This window comes from Lactuca sativa, chromosome 3 (assembly GCF_002870075.4).
Source record: "Lactuca sativa cultivar Salinas chromosome 3, Lsat_Salinas_v11, whole genome shotgun sequence".
In the NCBI taxonomy this organism is placed as follows: Eukaryota; Viridiplantae; Streptophyta; class Magnoliopsida; order Asterales; family Asteraceae; genus Lactuca; species Lactuca sativa.
Genome location: NC_056625.2, coordinates 69,008,185 through 69,024,696, shown reverse-complemented (window position 1 = coordinate 69,024,696; position 16,512 = coordinate 69,008,185). Strand labels below are relative to the sequence as shown.

Here is a 16,512-nt window from a genome sequence, read left to right as displayed (position 1 = left end):
GAGTGCTCACTTCCTGGCCATCAGTGAGAGCTCTTCCGTGGAGAAGTTGGCGGAGATGTACGTGAGAGAGGTAGTATCGCGGCATGGAGTGCCGATCTCGATTGTCTCGGATCGAGATGTACGTTTCACTTCCAGATTCTGGAAGAAGTTTTCATGAGGAATTGGGTACAAAACTGCATTTTAGTACCGCATACCACCCACAGACTGACGGGCAGAGTGAGCGGACGATTCAGACGCTCGAGGACATGCTCCGGGCACGTATGTTGGATTTCGGCGGGAGTTCGGACACGTATTTGCCCTTGGCGGAGTTTTCTTATAATAACAACCATCATTCGAGCATTGGCATGCCGCCCTTTGAGCTGTTGTATGGGAGGAGGTGTCGAACCCCTATTTGCTGGGGAGAAGTAGGGCAGCGTGTGATGGGCAGCACCGAGATTGTGCTTCAGACGACAGAGCAGATCCAGCAGGTCAGACAGAGGTTGTTGACCGCTCAGAGTCGTCAAAAGAGATATGCGGACAGACGCCGGTCCGAGCTCGAGTTTCAGGTCGACGACTTCGTGCTCCTGAAGGTCTCTCCTTGGAAAGGAGTGATCCGATTCAAGAAGAGGGCCAAGTTGGGGCCCCGATATATTGGTCCTTTCAGGGTGATCGCGAGGGTAGGCAAGGTAGCCTATCGTTTGGAGTTGCCAGCAGAGTTGGGTCAGATTCATGACACTTTCCACGTGTCGCAGTTGCGAAAGTGTAAAGCTGACGAGTCGGCAGTGGTACCATTAGAAGATATTCAAGTGGATGCGAGCCTGAATTATGCTGAGAGACCGGTGGTGATCAGGGATCAGAAGATCAAGGTTTTGAGGAACAAGGAAGTGCCTCTGGTGCAGGTCCAGTGGCAGCATCGGAAAGGGTCAGACTTAACTTGGGAACCGGAGCATAAAATGCGGGAGCAGCATCTAGAGTTGTGTTCATAGTGAGACTTAGAGGGCGAAGTCTGATTCTAGTGGGGGAGAATTGTAACATTCGGGTTCCCAATTATTATATTTTGTTCTTTTATTTTTGGATATTGTGGGGGGACTCGGCGAGTTGGCGTCTAAAGTCGCCGAGTATGGTCGCGGATTCGTATGCGAGTTCACAGCTGGACTCGACGAGTTCTCGAGTGGACTCGGCGAGTCCACGCTGTTTAATGAAACCCTAATTTCCAGGGTTTTAGACCTATTTAAAGGGCCTTATGGCCGTCATTTGCGGCCACCAACCCCCAGAGAGAAACCCTAAAGAGATCTAGAGCGTTTGTGAGGAAGGAGAGGCCAATCTTGAACTTTTGTGGGTGTTTTTGCAAGAAGGAGGTGTTCAAGGAAAGAGGAGGCTGAAGGAGGTGCGATTTTGGTGGTTTTTGAGCTCATAGAGATTGTATTGAGGTATTATTCTCATACCTTCTTCAGTTTTGATGTTGATCCTTTGTGTTAAGGTTTTCTAACCCTTTTAGAGGTGGATTAAGTAAAGCATTTGGTCCCTTCTCAAGTTTGTGTTCTGGATCTGGACTCAAAGAGGTCCAAAGGCCTTAACCCTTGGAGCTTTATGAGTCCTTTTGGGAGCCATGGACTAGGAATGTCATTTTTGGGGCTAAATCACCATTTTGGACCATTTAGATGTTATATGAGTGCCAAGGTCCGAACTTTACGTGATTATCATGCTTGGGGAGGCCAGATTTATGATTGTATGGAACAGATCTGACCTTAGAAGTTGTTTTGAGTTTGTGCATGGCATGAACTCGCCGAGTCCGAAGAACAGACTCGGCGAGTAGTATGAAGGTTGACCGTTAATCACTCAGTGAGTGGACTTGCCGAGTTGGGGGAATGACTCGGTGAGTCAGGGAGAGTCAGGGGTCTGAGTTCAAGTTGGAACTCGCCGAGTTGTTCTTGAGACTCGGCGAGTTGAGTCGGGATGGCCCCGCGATTCATGCCAGGTGGAACTCGTCGAGTCCAGGGAAGTACTCAACGTGCCAAAAGAGGGTCTAAGAGAGTTAGTGGACACGTGTAGACTCACCGAGTCGCCCTAGTGCACTCGCCGAGTCGGGTCAAAGTTTGACCGTTGACCTTGTTGACTTTTAGGGTTGAGTACAGTCGTATTTATGGGAGTATTTACTTTATGTGATTAGTCGGAGGGTAGATCACATTTCTTCCGAGTCAGATACTTACCGAGACATCGAGGTGAGTCTTCTCACTATACGTTACCTAGAGTGGTAGTATGCGATGACCAGAGGGTCTTATGTGTTATGTATATGATTATGTGCTATGTGATATTTGTATGTTGTATGATGATATAGACCGGACCGAAGGGTCCAACGAGCTATGACCGGACCAAAGGGTCCAACGAGCTACAGGACTGGAGGGTCCCGCTGAGACACATCGACCGGAGGGTCGTATTATAGCCTCGAGTGGCGTATGTGCTGTATGTGGTATTTTGGGGAACTCACTAAGCATTTATGCTTACAGTTGTTGTGTTATGTGTTTCAGGTACTAGTGATGAGCACGGGAGGGCGCCGGTATGATTCGTACACACACGCATTGGAGTTTTTGTAGAGATTCTGGGAAGATGTTTTGTGGCAATAACATTTGATACAATATGTTTGATATTATTTTATGAATGAAGAATGTTTTAAAAATGAAAAATTATTTTGAAAATTAACGTTGTTACAATTTGGTGACTTATTGCACATTTCTATTACATAAAAGCATATCTTACTGTGTGTGCAAATGGTTTTGGTCTCTAATATCTAGGTATAATATACATTTTTTTATATTATGCAATTTTAAATCTTTATATCATGAAGATCTTTTCAGTTTTGATATTTGGACTGGTTTGTTATTATATAGAAGGATGGGGCTGATAAGATTAAGGAAGCAACGCAAATCAAATTGAAAAACAACAACAGTGAGTGTTTGTAGGCTGAGTTAAAGATTTTTTTTCTTTGTTTCTAATTTTATTAGGATAATTTGTTTGCATTTGGCTTCTAATTTCTCTATTTTAATTCTTATGAGATTTTTTTGTCATCTTTTAAATTTAGTTTCGCTTGCTACATGTTTAAGTATTTTCGTTCTACCAAACCTTTTTGGCATAGTTTAAAAATCTACGACAAATACATTTCCCACATTATAAGCCAAACTAAAGTACATTGCTATTTATGTAATGATTTTTAAGAAAAATGTGTAACTTGGGAGATTTTCTATGGTGTTTATCATTAGTAATCCACACAAATTTACAATTACAATTGTTGTAGAAGTTTTCAAGAAAATTATACGCAAACTGGTTCGGTAAGAGTTGGGAGTTCATAATAATTAACAAACCCAACAACGACCCTCCACTCCATACCAAGCATGTAAACCTTTCTAGTTTACCATTAAATTGAGATTTGTTATTATTCAAGAAACATTATTTTATGTTTGTTTTTTGGCAGCCTAACATCTATCATTCGGTCATCTTTTCCAGCTAAGACATACAAGAGAAACCTACATAACTTTGACCAATAGGAGTCAAACACAAACACAAAAAAGGTCGACAACATGAAAATGCAGACACATACAATTTTTGGGTTTAATTTCGAATTCTCCATCTCAAGTACATGAACACACATAATTTGCAAATTTGGGTTTCCCTCTCCATCACACTATCAAATCTATAAAACGTTTAGTATCTCAAAAATTGTTTTGATTTCTTTTTTGTTTCTTCTTATTATTATTTTTTCAGATTTAGGTTTCCTTCTCTTTCTAAAATTGTCTTTTTTTCAACTCAAAAACATAGAATAATTAGGTCAAAAACATCAAAAACATCGAATAATTAGGTATGAAATAAATAGATAGAAAGATGAGAAAATAGATAGATAATGGTGTGATAGTATATGATGCATCTAGAGGGACGTAAGGATAGAAACTAAAGCCTATATATATATATATATATATATATATATATATATATATATATATATATATATATATATATATATATATATATATATATATATATATATATATATATATATATATATATATATATATATATATATATATATATATATATATATAGGAGGAAGTGGGGAATAAATTAAATTTATGAGAAATTAAATATCCTCCTATCTTTTGATCCTACCAATCCTCTTACCAATTTAAGTGAAAGTGATGACATGTATCATATTAGTATCCTAAAATATCATTAAATCTCATTAAATGAGCATTAAATGTTACAAATGTCACCATTTCATTGGATATGAAGATATGTAGGAACAAAAAGTAGGAGAATATTTAATTTCTCTTAATTTATACTAAACCACAATCTCAATGGAATGGAATTTTCAAATCTTGGGTGAAGAGAGATTTTGTAAAATTACACAAATAAAGGAAAATTTAATAATATGAGATTTTAGAATATTTTTTAACAAGAAACGGGTTGAAACGAAATTTAATACCAAATACATTTAAATACATTAAAATTCTTCAAACCAAATAATCCCTAAAAAAGTAGATAACCCAAGTAAAAAACGCAGTCGTAGATAACAAGGAAATCGACGACACATACATCAACTCCTTTTTAGAGAGTGTCGTCAGAGAAACCAACACTTACAAGGTTGGATATTCGGTGCATGTTAACAACTTAATTATTATACAATATTGCCTCATCCGTCTTATATATAAACATTTATTTGATTCATTATTCCATCCCATACATATTAATTAACTATCCATTTGGCATCTCTTCATGAAGCACAACTTGGTTCCCAACTTGTCGTCTGATACTTTAATCAAATAAGTGCACATATGTAAGACAAACTTGTTTATCAAGCTACCGGTTAACACGAGACATTCAAATTGATCTTTTACCAATAATGATTGTACAATCATTTACAAATTAATTTCCATGGTATTAATTTGGTAACTTATACAATATTTTCTTTAATTTTGCGACTTATTTTCATACGAATTACATTTTTACTATTTCTTAAATTGACAAATACCTTTTGATAGTTTTTACTTTTTTTACAATACAAACTTTCTTATGCTTCACCAAGATAAACGGAGTGGTAGGTCTGCATATATGAGGTAGCTGTTGTCATTTACTTAAACATTAAAGGGCATTCATGGTTATTGTTTTGTATAAATATAGTAGCTTCTTCTACATGTATGCATCAATCTAATTCAATGGAGGAAAGTAATCAAATAATGCTTCTTGGCACAGCTGCAAGCCCATATGTCAACAGGGTTCAGTTCGTCCTCAACCTTAAATCTATCAAATACGAGTTCATTGAGGAAAATCTTGCACGCAAAAGTGATCTCCTCTTGGCATCAAACCCAGTTCTAAAAAAGGTCCCTGTTCTTTTACAAGCAAACAAACCACCACTTTGTGAATCTCTTATCATAATCGATTACTTAGAGGACATCTACCCCAATGTCCACAAACTCCTCCCATCCGATCCTTTAGATCGAGCTATTATCCGATTTTGGGCCAATTACATGGATAACGAGGTATGTTGTAGATTGGGTGATTTCATTTTCCAAAACATTCCTTAAATTATAACAAAAAAACATTGTACTTAAAAAATGTCTACAATTCTAGAAGTTTTTATAGTTATATTAACGAGTCCTTGAATATAATAAAAAAGATTTGTCCGATAAATGATAGATTTGTAGATCTAAAATAATGTGACTAAATTCTATACTTTGAACATGTTCTTGAATATACTAAAAAAGATATGTAGGATAAATGACAGTTTTGTAGATCTAAAATAATGGGATTATTCTTAGATCAACCCACATATGTTTATACCAACCTCATAAGAACATCATGTCTTACTAAAATACCATGGGCAAAACTAGTTTGTAGCGGGTAACAGTTAACGGTTAGCGGGTAGCGTTTGATTTTGGAGAGTTTTGTCGAAAGCTACTCCATGTAGCTTTTGATTTTTGAGCGTTTTGTTTAGATTAAAAGTTAAATGCTCCTGTCGCTGAATGAATTTTTTTTTACTAGTGTTTTCTTAAAAGCTAGAAGACAGAATCTCTCAAACGTTGCATGCCAAACATGCCATATTTTCACAATGCCCCACCTACACAACTAATTTTAGCAATGGATCTCAAATTTTTAACCATTTATCATCAATACAACCAAATATATAATATTATTCTTTTCCATTTAATTTAATTATCTAGATTTTTATATAAAATTTGATATCTAAAAAATAATAAAATATATACTTTATATGTATATTTTAAGAAAGTAATGTTTATTTTTTCTATTTTATCGTTATAAGTGAAATAAAATGTGAATTCTATTAAAGGAAACAAATGGAAGTATAAAATGATGCAAAAATAGAAAAATTACACATATAAAAGATTCAAATTACATAACTAATTGTCATCATCAACTTTTTGGTGTCTGACAATCTTCAAACATAATTCTACAAATATGGTATAAGGTTTACTCGTTCTGTCCCAAAATTATTATCTACAGACAAATAACATATAAATTACGGAAGCATCAATTATTATTAACTTTATACAATAAAATAACAGTTTTATTCTTATTTTACATTTAATGTTCCATTAAATGTTTAGTTGGTTAAGTAATAATAAATGGTATTTTGGTAAAAAAAATGTTATTTATTTTTTTGGAAATGGACTATTATTTTGGGACAATCCAAAAAAAAAAGATATACTATAATTTTGGGACAGAGAGAGTATTAATTAGGTTTACTAATTGGCTGAGTTTTAGAGAAAACCAAGGTTGTAAAAAACGCTCGACGTTAGCTAGATGGTGGACTAGGGTCAAGGGATTAATCGGCTAGGCGGAGATTTATCGGGGACCATTAATTGCTAATTTATTGAATTTTAAAAAATTAAATATGACTAATATCATATCAAAGTTCGTAAAAACCACTAATATGATAACAAAATAGGTTAATATGATTAATACAATACTAATCATGCCTCAAATAGTTTCCATTGAAATAAAATTTCTTCAAAATGTTAAAATTTCATCATTTTATAATGTTTAACTCATTATGTATGTAGGGTTTAATCGTAGGCGTTCTCTAATCGGTCAAGTAGCGCCTAGAGATTAATCGGAGATTAATCGGGACCTAGTCGAGATTTTTACAACAGTGGAGAAAACTAAGAGTTTTCTTGAAAGAAGATTTTGAAAAATCGTTTGGAACTCGATATATTTATAAATCATCTTTAAAAAGTAGATGGGAGCTATAAATATGTCGAAAATTGTGGGTTGCTTTTATATTAAACATTGAATTGAAGTTTGCTTATAATACGGTATCGTAAAAATATATTATATGTATAATCTGCTTGACTTACATATATATGCCCAAAACGTCTTTGAAGGTTTTACCTTTATATGAAAAGCTGAGGTGTACACCTCACAAAGAAGGAAAAGAAGCAATAATAAAGCAGATTATTGAAGAATCAAGTTTGATAGAAAAAACACATATCAAGTTTAGTAATGGGAAGTCTTATTTCGGTGGAGAAGATGTGGGCTATTTGGATGTTGTTTTTGGAAGTTTCATAGGTTGGACAAGATTTGTTGAGAACCATTACAATTTCAAGATATTCGATCGAATTAGGACACCAAATCTTGTAGAATGGGCAGAACGTATGACATCACATGAAGACATTAAAGACGTGATCCCAAGGGAGGAAACACTCATGAATTTCTATATGATGATTCAAGAACACAAAAAACCAAGAGTTGTTTGAAGCTATATTAGGGACACACTCGTGAACTTATATCTGATGCTTCAAATTCATAGATCAATAAGTGTTTGTTTGTAACTGGATTTTATGTTTATTTCTTATTTAAGTATTATACTACTATATATAAGGTCATTGTATTTCCTTTTAGTTTCACCTATGCATCACGTTATGGTACAAATGTCAACAATCTTACTTTGGTATTGTAAGTTTTGGATTATGACTATCGTAAATGTTTGAATTTCGTGTTTAAATAATTATAATTCTCTAAATTCATCGGTTTTGCTTTACATAAAATATAATTAAAATGTGATAAAGTGGTGTAATTGGTAGCCACATAATTGTTTCAAATTCTTAGAAAAATCAAAATTTGAATTATCTTATTAATACATTATACTTTTGAAAATCTAACATAGATAGACATATAATTTTTTTTTCTATTTAGATTTAATTTGAAAATCTAAACAACTACAACACTACTTTAAAAAACGAACCTATCAAGATATTTTTTTTTTATTTTTTTTATTAACACATTAAATTTTGAAAATATAAAAATATTTGATTGTAGCTACCATTTGTTAATTATATATTTAATTTTCTTTCCTCTATGCAAAATCTAATTAATGTATTAATAAGATAATAATCAAAAGTTAATCAAAATTTTAATTTTGATTATTATTCTATTAACACATTGTATTTTCAAATTTTAACTTATTAGAACTTTGTATTTTGAAAACATAATAATTTGATATTGGTTGTCATTTATAGTTTTTTTCTTTCGTTCTTTTTTTTTCAAAATTACGAGTGTTTAAACATTGTACTGTTAACTCTTTTTCTTGTTAAGAACACTTTGATTATACCTTTTATTTTATTTTAAATATTAAGGCTTTACATTTTGAAAATGTATCATGTTTAGACGTTCGTTTTTTTTTTCAATTCCTACTTAGTGCCTTTCCAAAGTTTCATCATTGTTCCACTTTGATCCTTTTCTTATTGCCTCCAAAGTTTCATCTTTAACAAATTCTAGTATAGGTGTACTTAGAACATGCACCACTTTCAGAGGAGTAAGAAGAAAGTGCATATTTTTCTGCCATCCACTAAAATGTTGCCCTTCAAACTTGTTCAGTTTATCAAACTTGCGTGGTCATGTCCTTCACAGAATCGCCACTTACCATGATCACAAATTAATTCAATCTTAATTACAAATTTAGGGGTAAAAGCACTTGGAAATTCTAAGAATTCAGTAATCACTTTCAAATTAAAGTATTTGGGTGGTACTCTCAATCTTCAAACAGATAATGCTTAGAATCAAAGAACAAGAACAGAGAGCTAGATGTTATAAAATTTGTGAGTACTAGAAAATGAATAACATAAAACAAATTATAAACATCTTTGTCTAAAAATTGTCACAAGACAGTTTTCTTTGTCATAAAACTACCCAAACTATCATAAAACAGTTTTCCAACAGTAAAAAAGTGTCATAAAAGTGGGTTTTAATTAGAGTGCAGATGAAGTCCAAAAACTAGGTCAAATTTCAAGAATTTGAATTTTTGATGCATTTTTATATAGCATTTTTGATGCATTTTCGACCCCAGTCAGGGGCTCTGCCCCTTGGACCCCGTTCCTAGGGGCGCTGCCCCCGGACCCCCGTTTATTTAGGGGTTTCGCCCCTAAATGGCAGTCTATTTTGAATATTGAATAAACTTAAACAATTCATTAGTTGTTTAATATTCATCAATAATGATTTTGTTCAACAACTTATCCCATTACACGTAAATACAATTAGAAAAACAATTCACCAACATTTTTAAATTTAACAAGTTAAGTAATTTTTTGTTATTTTTTTCTCTCTTAAAATATCATACTTTATAACACTACTAGAAAAATAGCCTTTTACGACGCGCGAACCATGACACGCAGTTATTTATGATACGCAAAGGTGAGTGTCTAAAAAATAATGTCATCTCTTCCAAAATTTAAAGGATTTCAGACGCGCATTTTTGCGTGCCCTAAAATTAGTGTCTAAACAAAAAAAAATAAAAACACGGAGGGCACCTGCGTGTCGTCTACGACCGTCGCTTTATAAATTTTAATAGAACGCGCGCGTTCCATCCGGGGAAAATGAAATCCCAAAAACTTAAAATCCCGCCTTCCTTTTTTTTCTCCCTCCACTTTAATTTCCCTAGTAGCTAGGGCTTTTTTATCAAGAACTTGCCCCGATTATGCCCTCGTGTACTGCTCATTCTCTCTTCAACTTCCCTTTCTCTCCTTCTCACTTCGACAAACCCTTTCTCTTCTTCTCGGTTCTCAACGTCGACAACTTCTCTCACCTCCGACGTTTCTCTTGGTGTTGGCGCCTCCCACCTCTGACCTCCATCTAGCCCCGCCCCACCGTCCAACGCTTTCCAGCGTCACCCAGCCGATGGAGCCCCTCATCTTCGGCAATCTCACCTCGCCTGCCCTTGCCAGCAACATTAGGTCTAGTGACCTAGACTGAGAAAACTCAGAGCCTTCGGAGGAGTGGTGGCACTACTCAAATCCCACTGACGGAAGGAAACTCTCTATCACAGCAACAGAAAGTCGGAGACTGGAATGGGAGAAAGAGAAATAGAAATCGAGAAATCGACTTATACAGTAAATGGGGAAGAATCGATGATGCACGCAACATGTTTGATAAAATGCCTCATCCGCCATGGTCTTAATCTACAAGTATCTCTCTCTCTCTCACTCTCTCTCTCTCTCTCTCTCTCTCTCTCTCTCTCTACCCCATACTGCTCGACAACTACCCAGGCACCCACCACCCATTCGTCTTCTCTCTGGTTCACCACACTTCTCCATCCTATGTTTGTTAGATTCGTCATCTGATTGGCGAGTGTTCTGTAAAAAATGATTTTTCTGTTTCATATTTTATGGATACCTCAATCTTCTGTGATAATTATGAATGTAGTCATAGAGTACTCGCTCCACTATCATTTTCAATCATTTTAGGGCATGGAAAGGTAATTTTTCTAGTCAGGGAGGGTTTCAATTATATATCTACTATATCTATTTCTAACTTTTTTACAGAGGATGGTTATGATTTAGTACATTGTTAACCTATTACATTTCTCCATTTCCAGGTATTAGAATGTGAATATGCTGTTCGTGGTGAGATTGTCTCTATAGCTCAGGTAATAAAACAAATCATGTTTTCTAGAGAATCAAATTTATGCATTAAAGCACATATCCACAGCTATCATTAATGGAGATATTGAGACTCGATTTTGAATTCTATCACAGAAATTACAGCAAGACTTGCAAACAAATCCAGGTTCCAAACCTTTTAATGAGGTATCACTTTCTCACACGCCATCTCTTATGATGTTTATAATCACAATGAAAAATTAATACACATTCTATTGCAAGTGATTGTTTCAAATCTGGCAGATTCTTTACTGTAATATTGGAAATCCACAAGCTCTTGGTCAAAAACCTATAACTTTCTTTCGAGAGGTTCTTGCATTATGTGACAATCCTTCCTTATTAGACAAGAGGGAAACAAATGGTTTGTTTAGGTATGGATTAATGATAGCTTTTCTTAAGAAGTAGCTTAACAAATATCTTTACTTAATTACCTTTGACTTATTCCAGTTCGGATTCCATAGCAAGAGCAATAATGGTCTTGGATCAAATGCCTGGAAGAGCTACTGGTGCATATAGTCACAGTCAGGTAACTTAATTTCTGCACATAAATAATAAATTATAACCTGAAAGTGGAGAAATTTTTTTAATTTTTTGTAATGGAATCAGGGTATTAAGGGATTGCGTGACACCATTGCTGCTGGAATTAAAGCTCGTGATGGTTACCCTGCTGATCCAAATGATATCTTCTTGACAGATGGTGCAAGTCCAGGGGTAAAATCGACTTTTTCATGCTCTTAAACTAACCATTTTCATGTCAAACGAATCGGCTTTATTAAATCTTTCATTTCAGGTCCATATGATGATGCAGTTACTTATAAGATCAGAAAAGGATGGAATCTTATGTCCCATTCCTCAGTATCCTCTTTACTCTGCTTCTATTGCCCTTCATGGTGGCACTCTAGTATGTATTTCTTTTTTTTTTTATTTCAAAATAAGACATTTTTTAATATCTAAAAGAAATATAGTAAAATAAATATTATTGATTTTTTCAGGTTCGTTATTATCTTGATGAAGCAACAGGGTGGGGACTTGAGGTGTCTGAACTCAAGAAACAGTTAGAAGCTGCCCGACAAAAGGGTATTACTGTTCGGGCATTGGTTGCAATTAATCCGGGCAACCCAACCGGGCAGGTAAAAAAATAAAAATGCATTCTATTTAAACCATTTTTAGTAAAAATGGTAAAATTACTTTTCACTCTTGTTGATACTTCATAGGTTCTTGCTGAAGAAAACCAACGACAAATTGTGGAATTTTGCAAGAAAGAAGGTTTGGTTCTTTTAGCAGACGAGGTAAAAAAAATAAAAATCTCTTCCATATGTTATTACGCAAGTTGAAAAGGGTAAATTGGACATTTTCGTAAACCAACTTTTGCAGGTATACCAAGAGAATATATATGCAGCTGACAAGAAATTTAACTCATTCAAGAAAATCTGTCGTTCAATGGGATATGGTGATATCCCCTTGGTTTCTTTTCAATCGGTATCTAAAGGTATATATAAATAAATGAAATAACATAAAATTCAAATTGTTGAGTTTATATAAGAGTTTTTTTTTAAAAAAAAGGGTATCATGGTGAATGTGGGAAAAGAGGTGGTTACATGGAGGTAACTGGTTTTAGTACTGAAGTTAGACAACAATTTTACAAGTTGGCATCTGTGAATCTTTGCTCCAATATTTCTGGTCAAATTCTTGCAAGTCTTGTCATGAGTCCCCCAAAAGTTGGAGATGAATCTTATGATTCCTATTTTAGTGAGAGAGATGGAATCTTGAAATCATTGGCTAGACGCGCTAAGGTTAGTCTATTTTTTTTTTCATGATCGCAACATACTTACATTTAAACTGGTTTTGAATAATTATTTTTTTTATAGAAATTGGAAGATGCATTCAACAGCTTAGAGGGTGTGACATGTAATAAACATTCTTTGTCTACTCTATATCAGTTATTCCAAAGAAACATCACTTATCCATTCAAAACAATACTTTAAGAAAAAGAAAGAAACATGCCCTTACATAATATAGCCATGCAGAATAGTTTCTGAATTTTGTTTCTATTTCTGTTTTCTTGTTTGTTGCATCTTTTTTTATTACAGAGTTGTAGGTATCATATATATATATATATATATATATATATATATATATATATATATATATATATATATATATATATATATATATATATATATTATAATATCATGTATAGTATAAATGTAGAACAGTTTGTATTTGCATTGGATTTGATATTCACTCCGGCCGGTCCGGTACCTTTGAATTTCCTAATTCTCCCGATTAAGAACCGAACATTGTTTTCAGGATTTGCTGCATCCTCTTCCACCACCTGAGAAAAGCAAGGATGATATACTTATTTTCTTCAAGCTTTATGATCCCGTGAAGGAAGAACTCAGGTACTTTCAACAAGTTAGTTATATCTTTCAGTAGCCTAATGGGATGGGGTTATTGTGTAATCATATCATATGTTATATTATTTTTGGAGATATGTTGGTAGGTTTTTTGTCAAGAGTTCTGGTAAACCAACTGAAATTACATAAAAATTAAATGAGAGGGCTGGATTTAGTTTGGATGAAGAAATCGAACTCTATGAGGTATGTTTTCTAGTGTTCTTGCATTGCATTGCATGTTTGTTTGTTTGTGAAATCATATTTATGTGTTCATGATTTATCAGGAGATAAAATTTGAGCCATGCATGTGTGATGTGTGAACGTCTTGACAAGAGAAGCCCATTTAGATCTAGCCAGGTATTACTAGTCTCAACCCTCTTCTTCTTCTATAATGAAAAAGTTGCTTGCCTATATATATATATATATATATATATATATATATATATATATATATATATATATATATATATATATATATATATACAGTACAAAGGACTTATCAGGGGGTGCATCAGAAAACAGTACCTTTATTTATGGGGAATGGTTGGAATTTACAGTTATACCCTTTACCCTTTATTCAAATGTCTTTCTGCTTATTGCTTATATAGTTGAAAGTTGAAACACGTAATTCCGTTGTTGTAGGTGCAGCAGTTGATTTGTGGTCCGTTGGGGTATTTGTGGGCAAAACAAAGGGAAGATGAGATACAAGGATTGGAATTGAGATTAAGGTTTCATGAGGCTGCAGTAAAGAGGCTTGAGGGTGTGGACAAAGTGAGAGAAGTTGAAGGAAACCCTGATTTTTCCAACAAGGATGTCGGGTGAACTCAACAACCAACAATGGTTGCAGAAGTGAGTTGAAGAGCTGACATGGATATTAGACTTTGAAAAACATTTGAGGGTATATTTTTTTATATTTCTTGTATCTAGTTAGTTTGTAAATTTTTGTTACAACTTTTATTGATTTGTTTTATCATTCCATGGAACGATTATTTGTATGACATTAAATTTATGCAATGGATTCTATTTTTTGTATATGATATTTTATTTTCTATTATGAAACATTAAATACAAATTTAATTTGAAAATAAGTAAATTTATAAATAATATTTTTTTTAAACATTTAAAATTATGATACGCAAAAATGTGTGTCATCTTCATTTATGACATGGCCTTTCTTGATACGCATTGCGTGTCATTAACACGCGCGTCATAAGGTTACGACACGCGAATGCGTGTCGTCTTCCTTTATGACAGGGCCTTCCTTGATACGCATTGCGTGTCGTAAACGCGCGTCGTAATTGTGCGTCGTAAATGAGCGTCGTAAATGCGCGTCGTCTATAGACGACGCGCAAAAGCGCGTCGTCTCTCTTTATGACAGGGCCTTCCTTGACGCGCATTTGCGCGTCGTCTGAGCCTTTTACGACGCGCAATGAGCGTCGTAAAAGGCTTTTTTTCTAGCAGTGTAAATCCAATCATGGTTATTTTGGTTATCACTTGTAACATTATACTTTCAAATTTTCTTTCATTTTACTTTTGTTAGAATGTATATATTTTATGGTTTTAGTCAAAAAATTGATAAACTAATTTTGTAACCAAATTAGTAAGTATGGTGAATGCTTAAGATCTTAAAATATGCTAATAATATTACTCAAAGTGAATGATCTTAGGAATAAAACAATAGTATTCAGAAAACGATTTGGGAATCTTATTTTGGGGAGTTTCTAGGGTTTTCTCCCAAATCATCTTGTTCCTTTGAGTTATTTGAACATGGTTGAGGTTAGAACCTCAGATATGGACTAGAGAAGGTCTTGAGAGTCCTAAGATTCGAGATTTATTGAGTTGGAGGCAAGCTCATGTGCATTTAACGTTTCTTGGGGCTTGTAATGGCGTTATGGAGCATATATGCCATGCATGAAAGTGAAGATCGAAGCTTTACGTGACATTCAAGCCTAGAGAGTCTAGATCTAGTGTTTGGAGTGATAAATCTACCCAAAAACGTCTGAATGGGAGTATGGACTGGATGGACTTGCCGAGTCCATGTGCAGACTCGACGATTCGATTAGGGTTTTCTCGATAAAGTCTGAATACGCTGTAACTCGACGAGCAGACGGGTCAACTTAGCGAGTAGAGTTTGTTTTCATAAGGCCTCTAAGGGAACGAGGGGACTTGACAAATGCTCCCGGTGCACTCGACGAGTTGAGCCAACATGGACTGTTGACTCAAGTTGACTTCCGTTGACTTTTGGAGTTTAGACCAACTATGAGTAATGGAGACCATGGAGGGGTAGAATAGTCTTTTACCCTTACCAAGAGTTAGAGAGGGGTTAGTAGGAGCTTATTAGAATAACTGGTCTAAATAGAGATAATCACCATATGTATTAGGCGGAGGCTGTTTCGGTGATTCGTGTACGAGGTGTACTAGCTTGCTTACTTCGAGGTGAGTCTTCTCACTATACTTTACCTAGAGTGATAACTATGTGTGACCAGAGGGTCTTATGTGCTTGTTGGAGTTATTCATGCTTGTGTGATATGTATTGTATGCTATATTATTTGTTGCTTAGACCGGACCGGAGGGTCCAACGAACTATGAGGCCGGAGGGTTCTCAATCAGACCGGACCAGAGGGTCCAATGAGCTGTGGGACTGGAGGGTCCCACTGAGACACATCGACCAGAGGGTCTTCCAGAGCTATAGCCTCGAGTGGCTAATTATTTGTACGTGGTATTTTGGGGAACTTACTAAGCTTTATGCTTACCGTGTTATGTGTTATGTGTTTCAAGTACATCTGGGGATCGCGGGAGCGCACCGGCTTGATTGTACACACACCCACCGAGTCGGAGTTATATGTTTTATGGATCCTGGATTGTGATAAATACTTTTGAAAACTATATTGTCGATGGATAATTGGTGTTTTGAGACATGTGATATTTGTTTTTATTATAATTAAAAAGGAAAATTTTGTTTGAAAATTTACGTTGTTACAGTGTTAGTTTTTGAATGATTCTTCTATCAACATTCTTCCGAAAGGATCTCTGTGATATTTCAGCTTCACCATCATAAAAATACAACTGTAAATACCTCAATTTTCCATCCCTTGAAATTAACTGATCGATATTATGATAGAGTATTCCGTGCGCACAAAAAGTGCAAACTCCAGAAGTCATATTGTCCAATTCTTCATCCACCTTTATACCCATTG

At 34.8% G+C, this 16,512-nt stretch overlaps 2 protein-coding genes across 2 annotated transcripts; both read left to right on the top strand.

Moving 5' to 3' along the window:
• The first annotated feature begins 5,141 nt into the window (after window positions 1-5,141).
• Window positions 5,142-8,008, top strand: LOC111888385 (glutathione S-transferase U17). The gene is made up of 2 exons (XM_023884572.3): window positions 5,142-5,507; window positions 7,371-8,008. Exons 1-2 carry the CDS (start codon window positions 5,166-5,168, stop codon window positions 7,740-7,742), a joined length of 714 nt encoding a protein of 237 aa, XP_023740340.1. The 5' UTR covers window positions 5,142-5,165; the 3' UTR covers window positions 7,743-8,008.
• Window positions 8,009-10,846: 2,838 nt separating this feature from the next.
• Window positions 10,847-12,976, top strand: LOC128132624 (alanine aminotransferase 2, mitochondrial-like; the record flags this gene model as incomplete). The annotated part of the gene is made up of 11 exons (XM_052769298.1): window positions 10,847-10,906; window positions 11,016-11,066; window positions 11,163-11,290; window positions 11,367-11,445; window positions 11,526-11,630; window positions 11,710-11,820; window positions 11,912-12,049; window positions 12,134-12,208; window positions 12,294-12,408; window positions 12,483-12,712; window positions 12,788-12,976. Coding segments are annotated over 11 exons (1,209 nt in total), but the record flags the coding sequence as incomplete, so codon positions are not given.
• Between the last annotated feature and the right edge of the window lie 3,536 nt (window positions 12,977-16,512).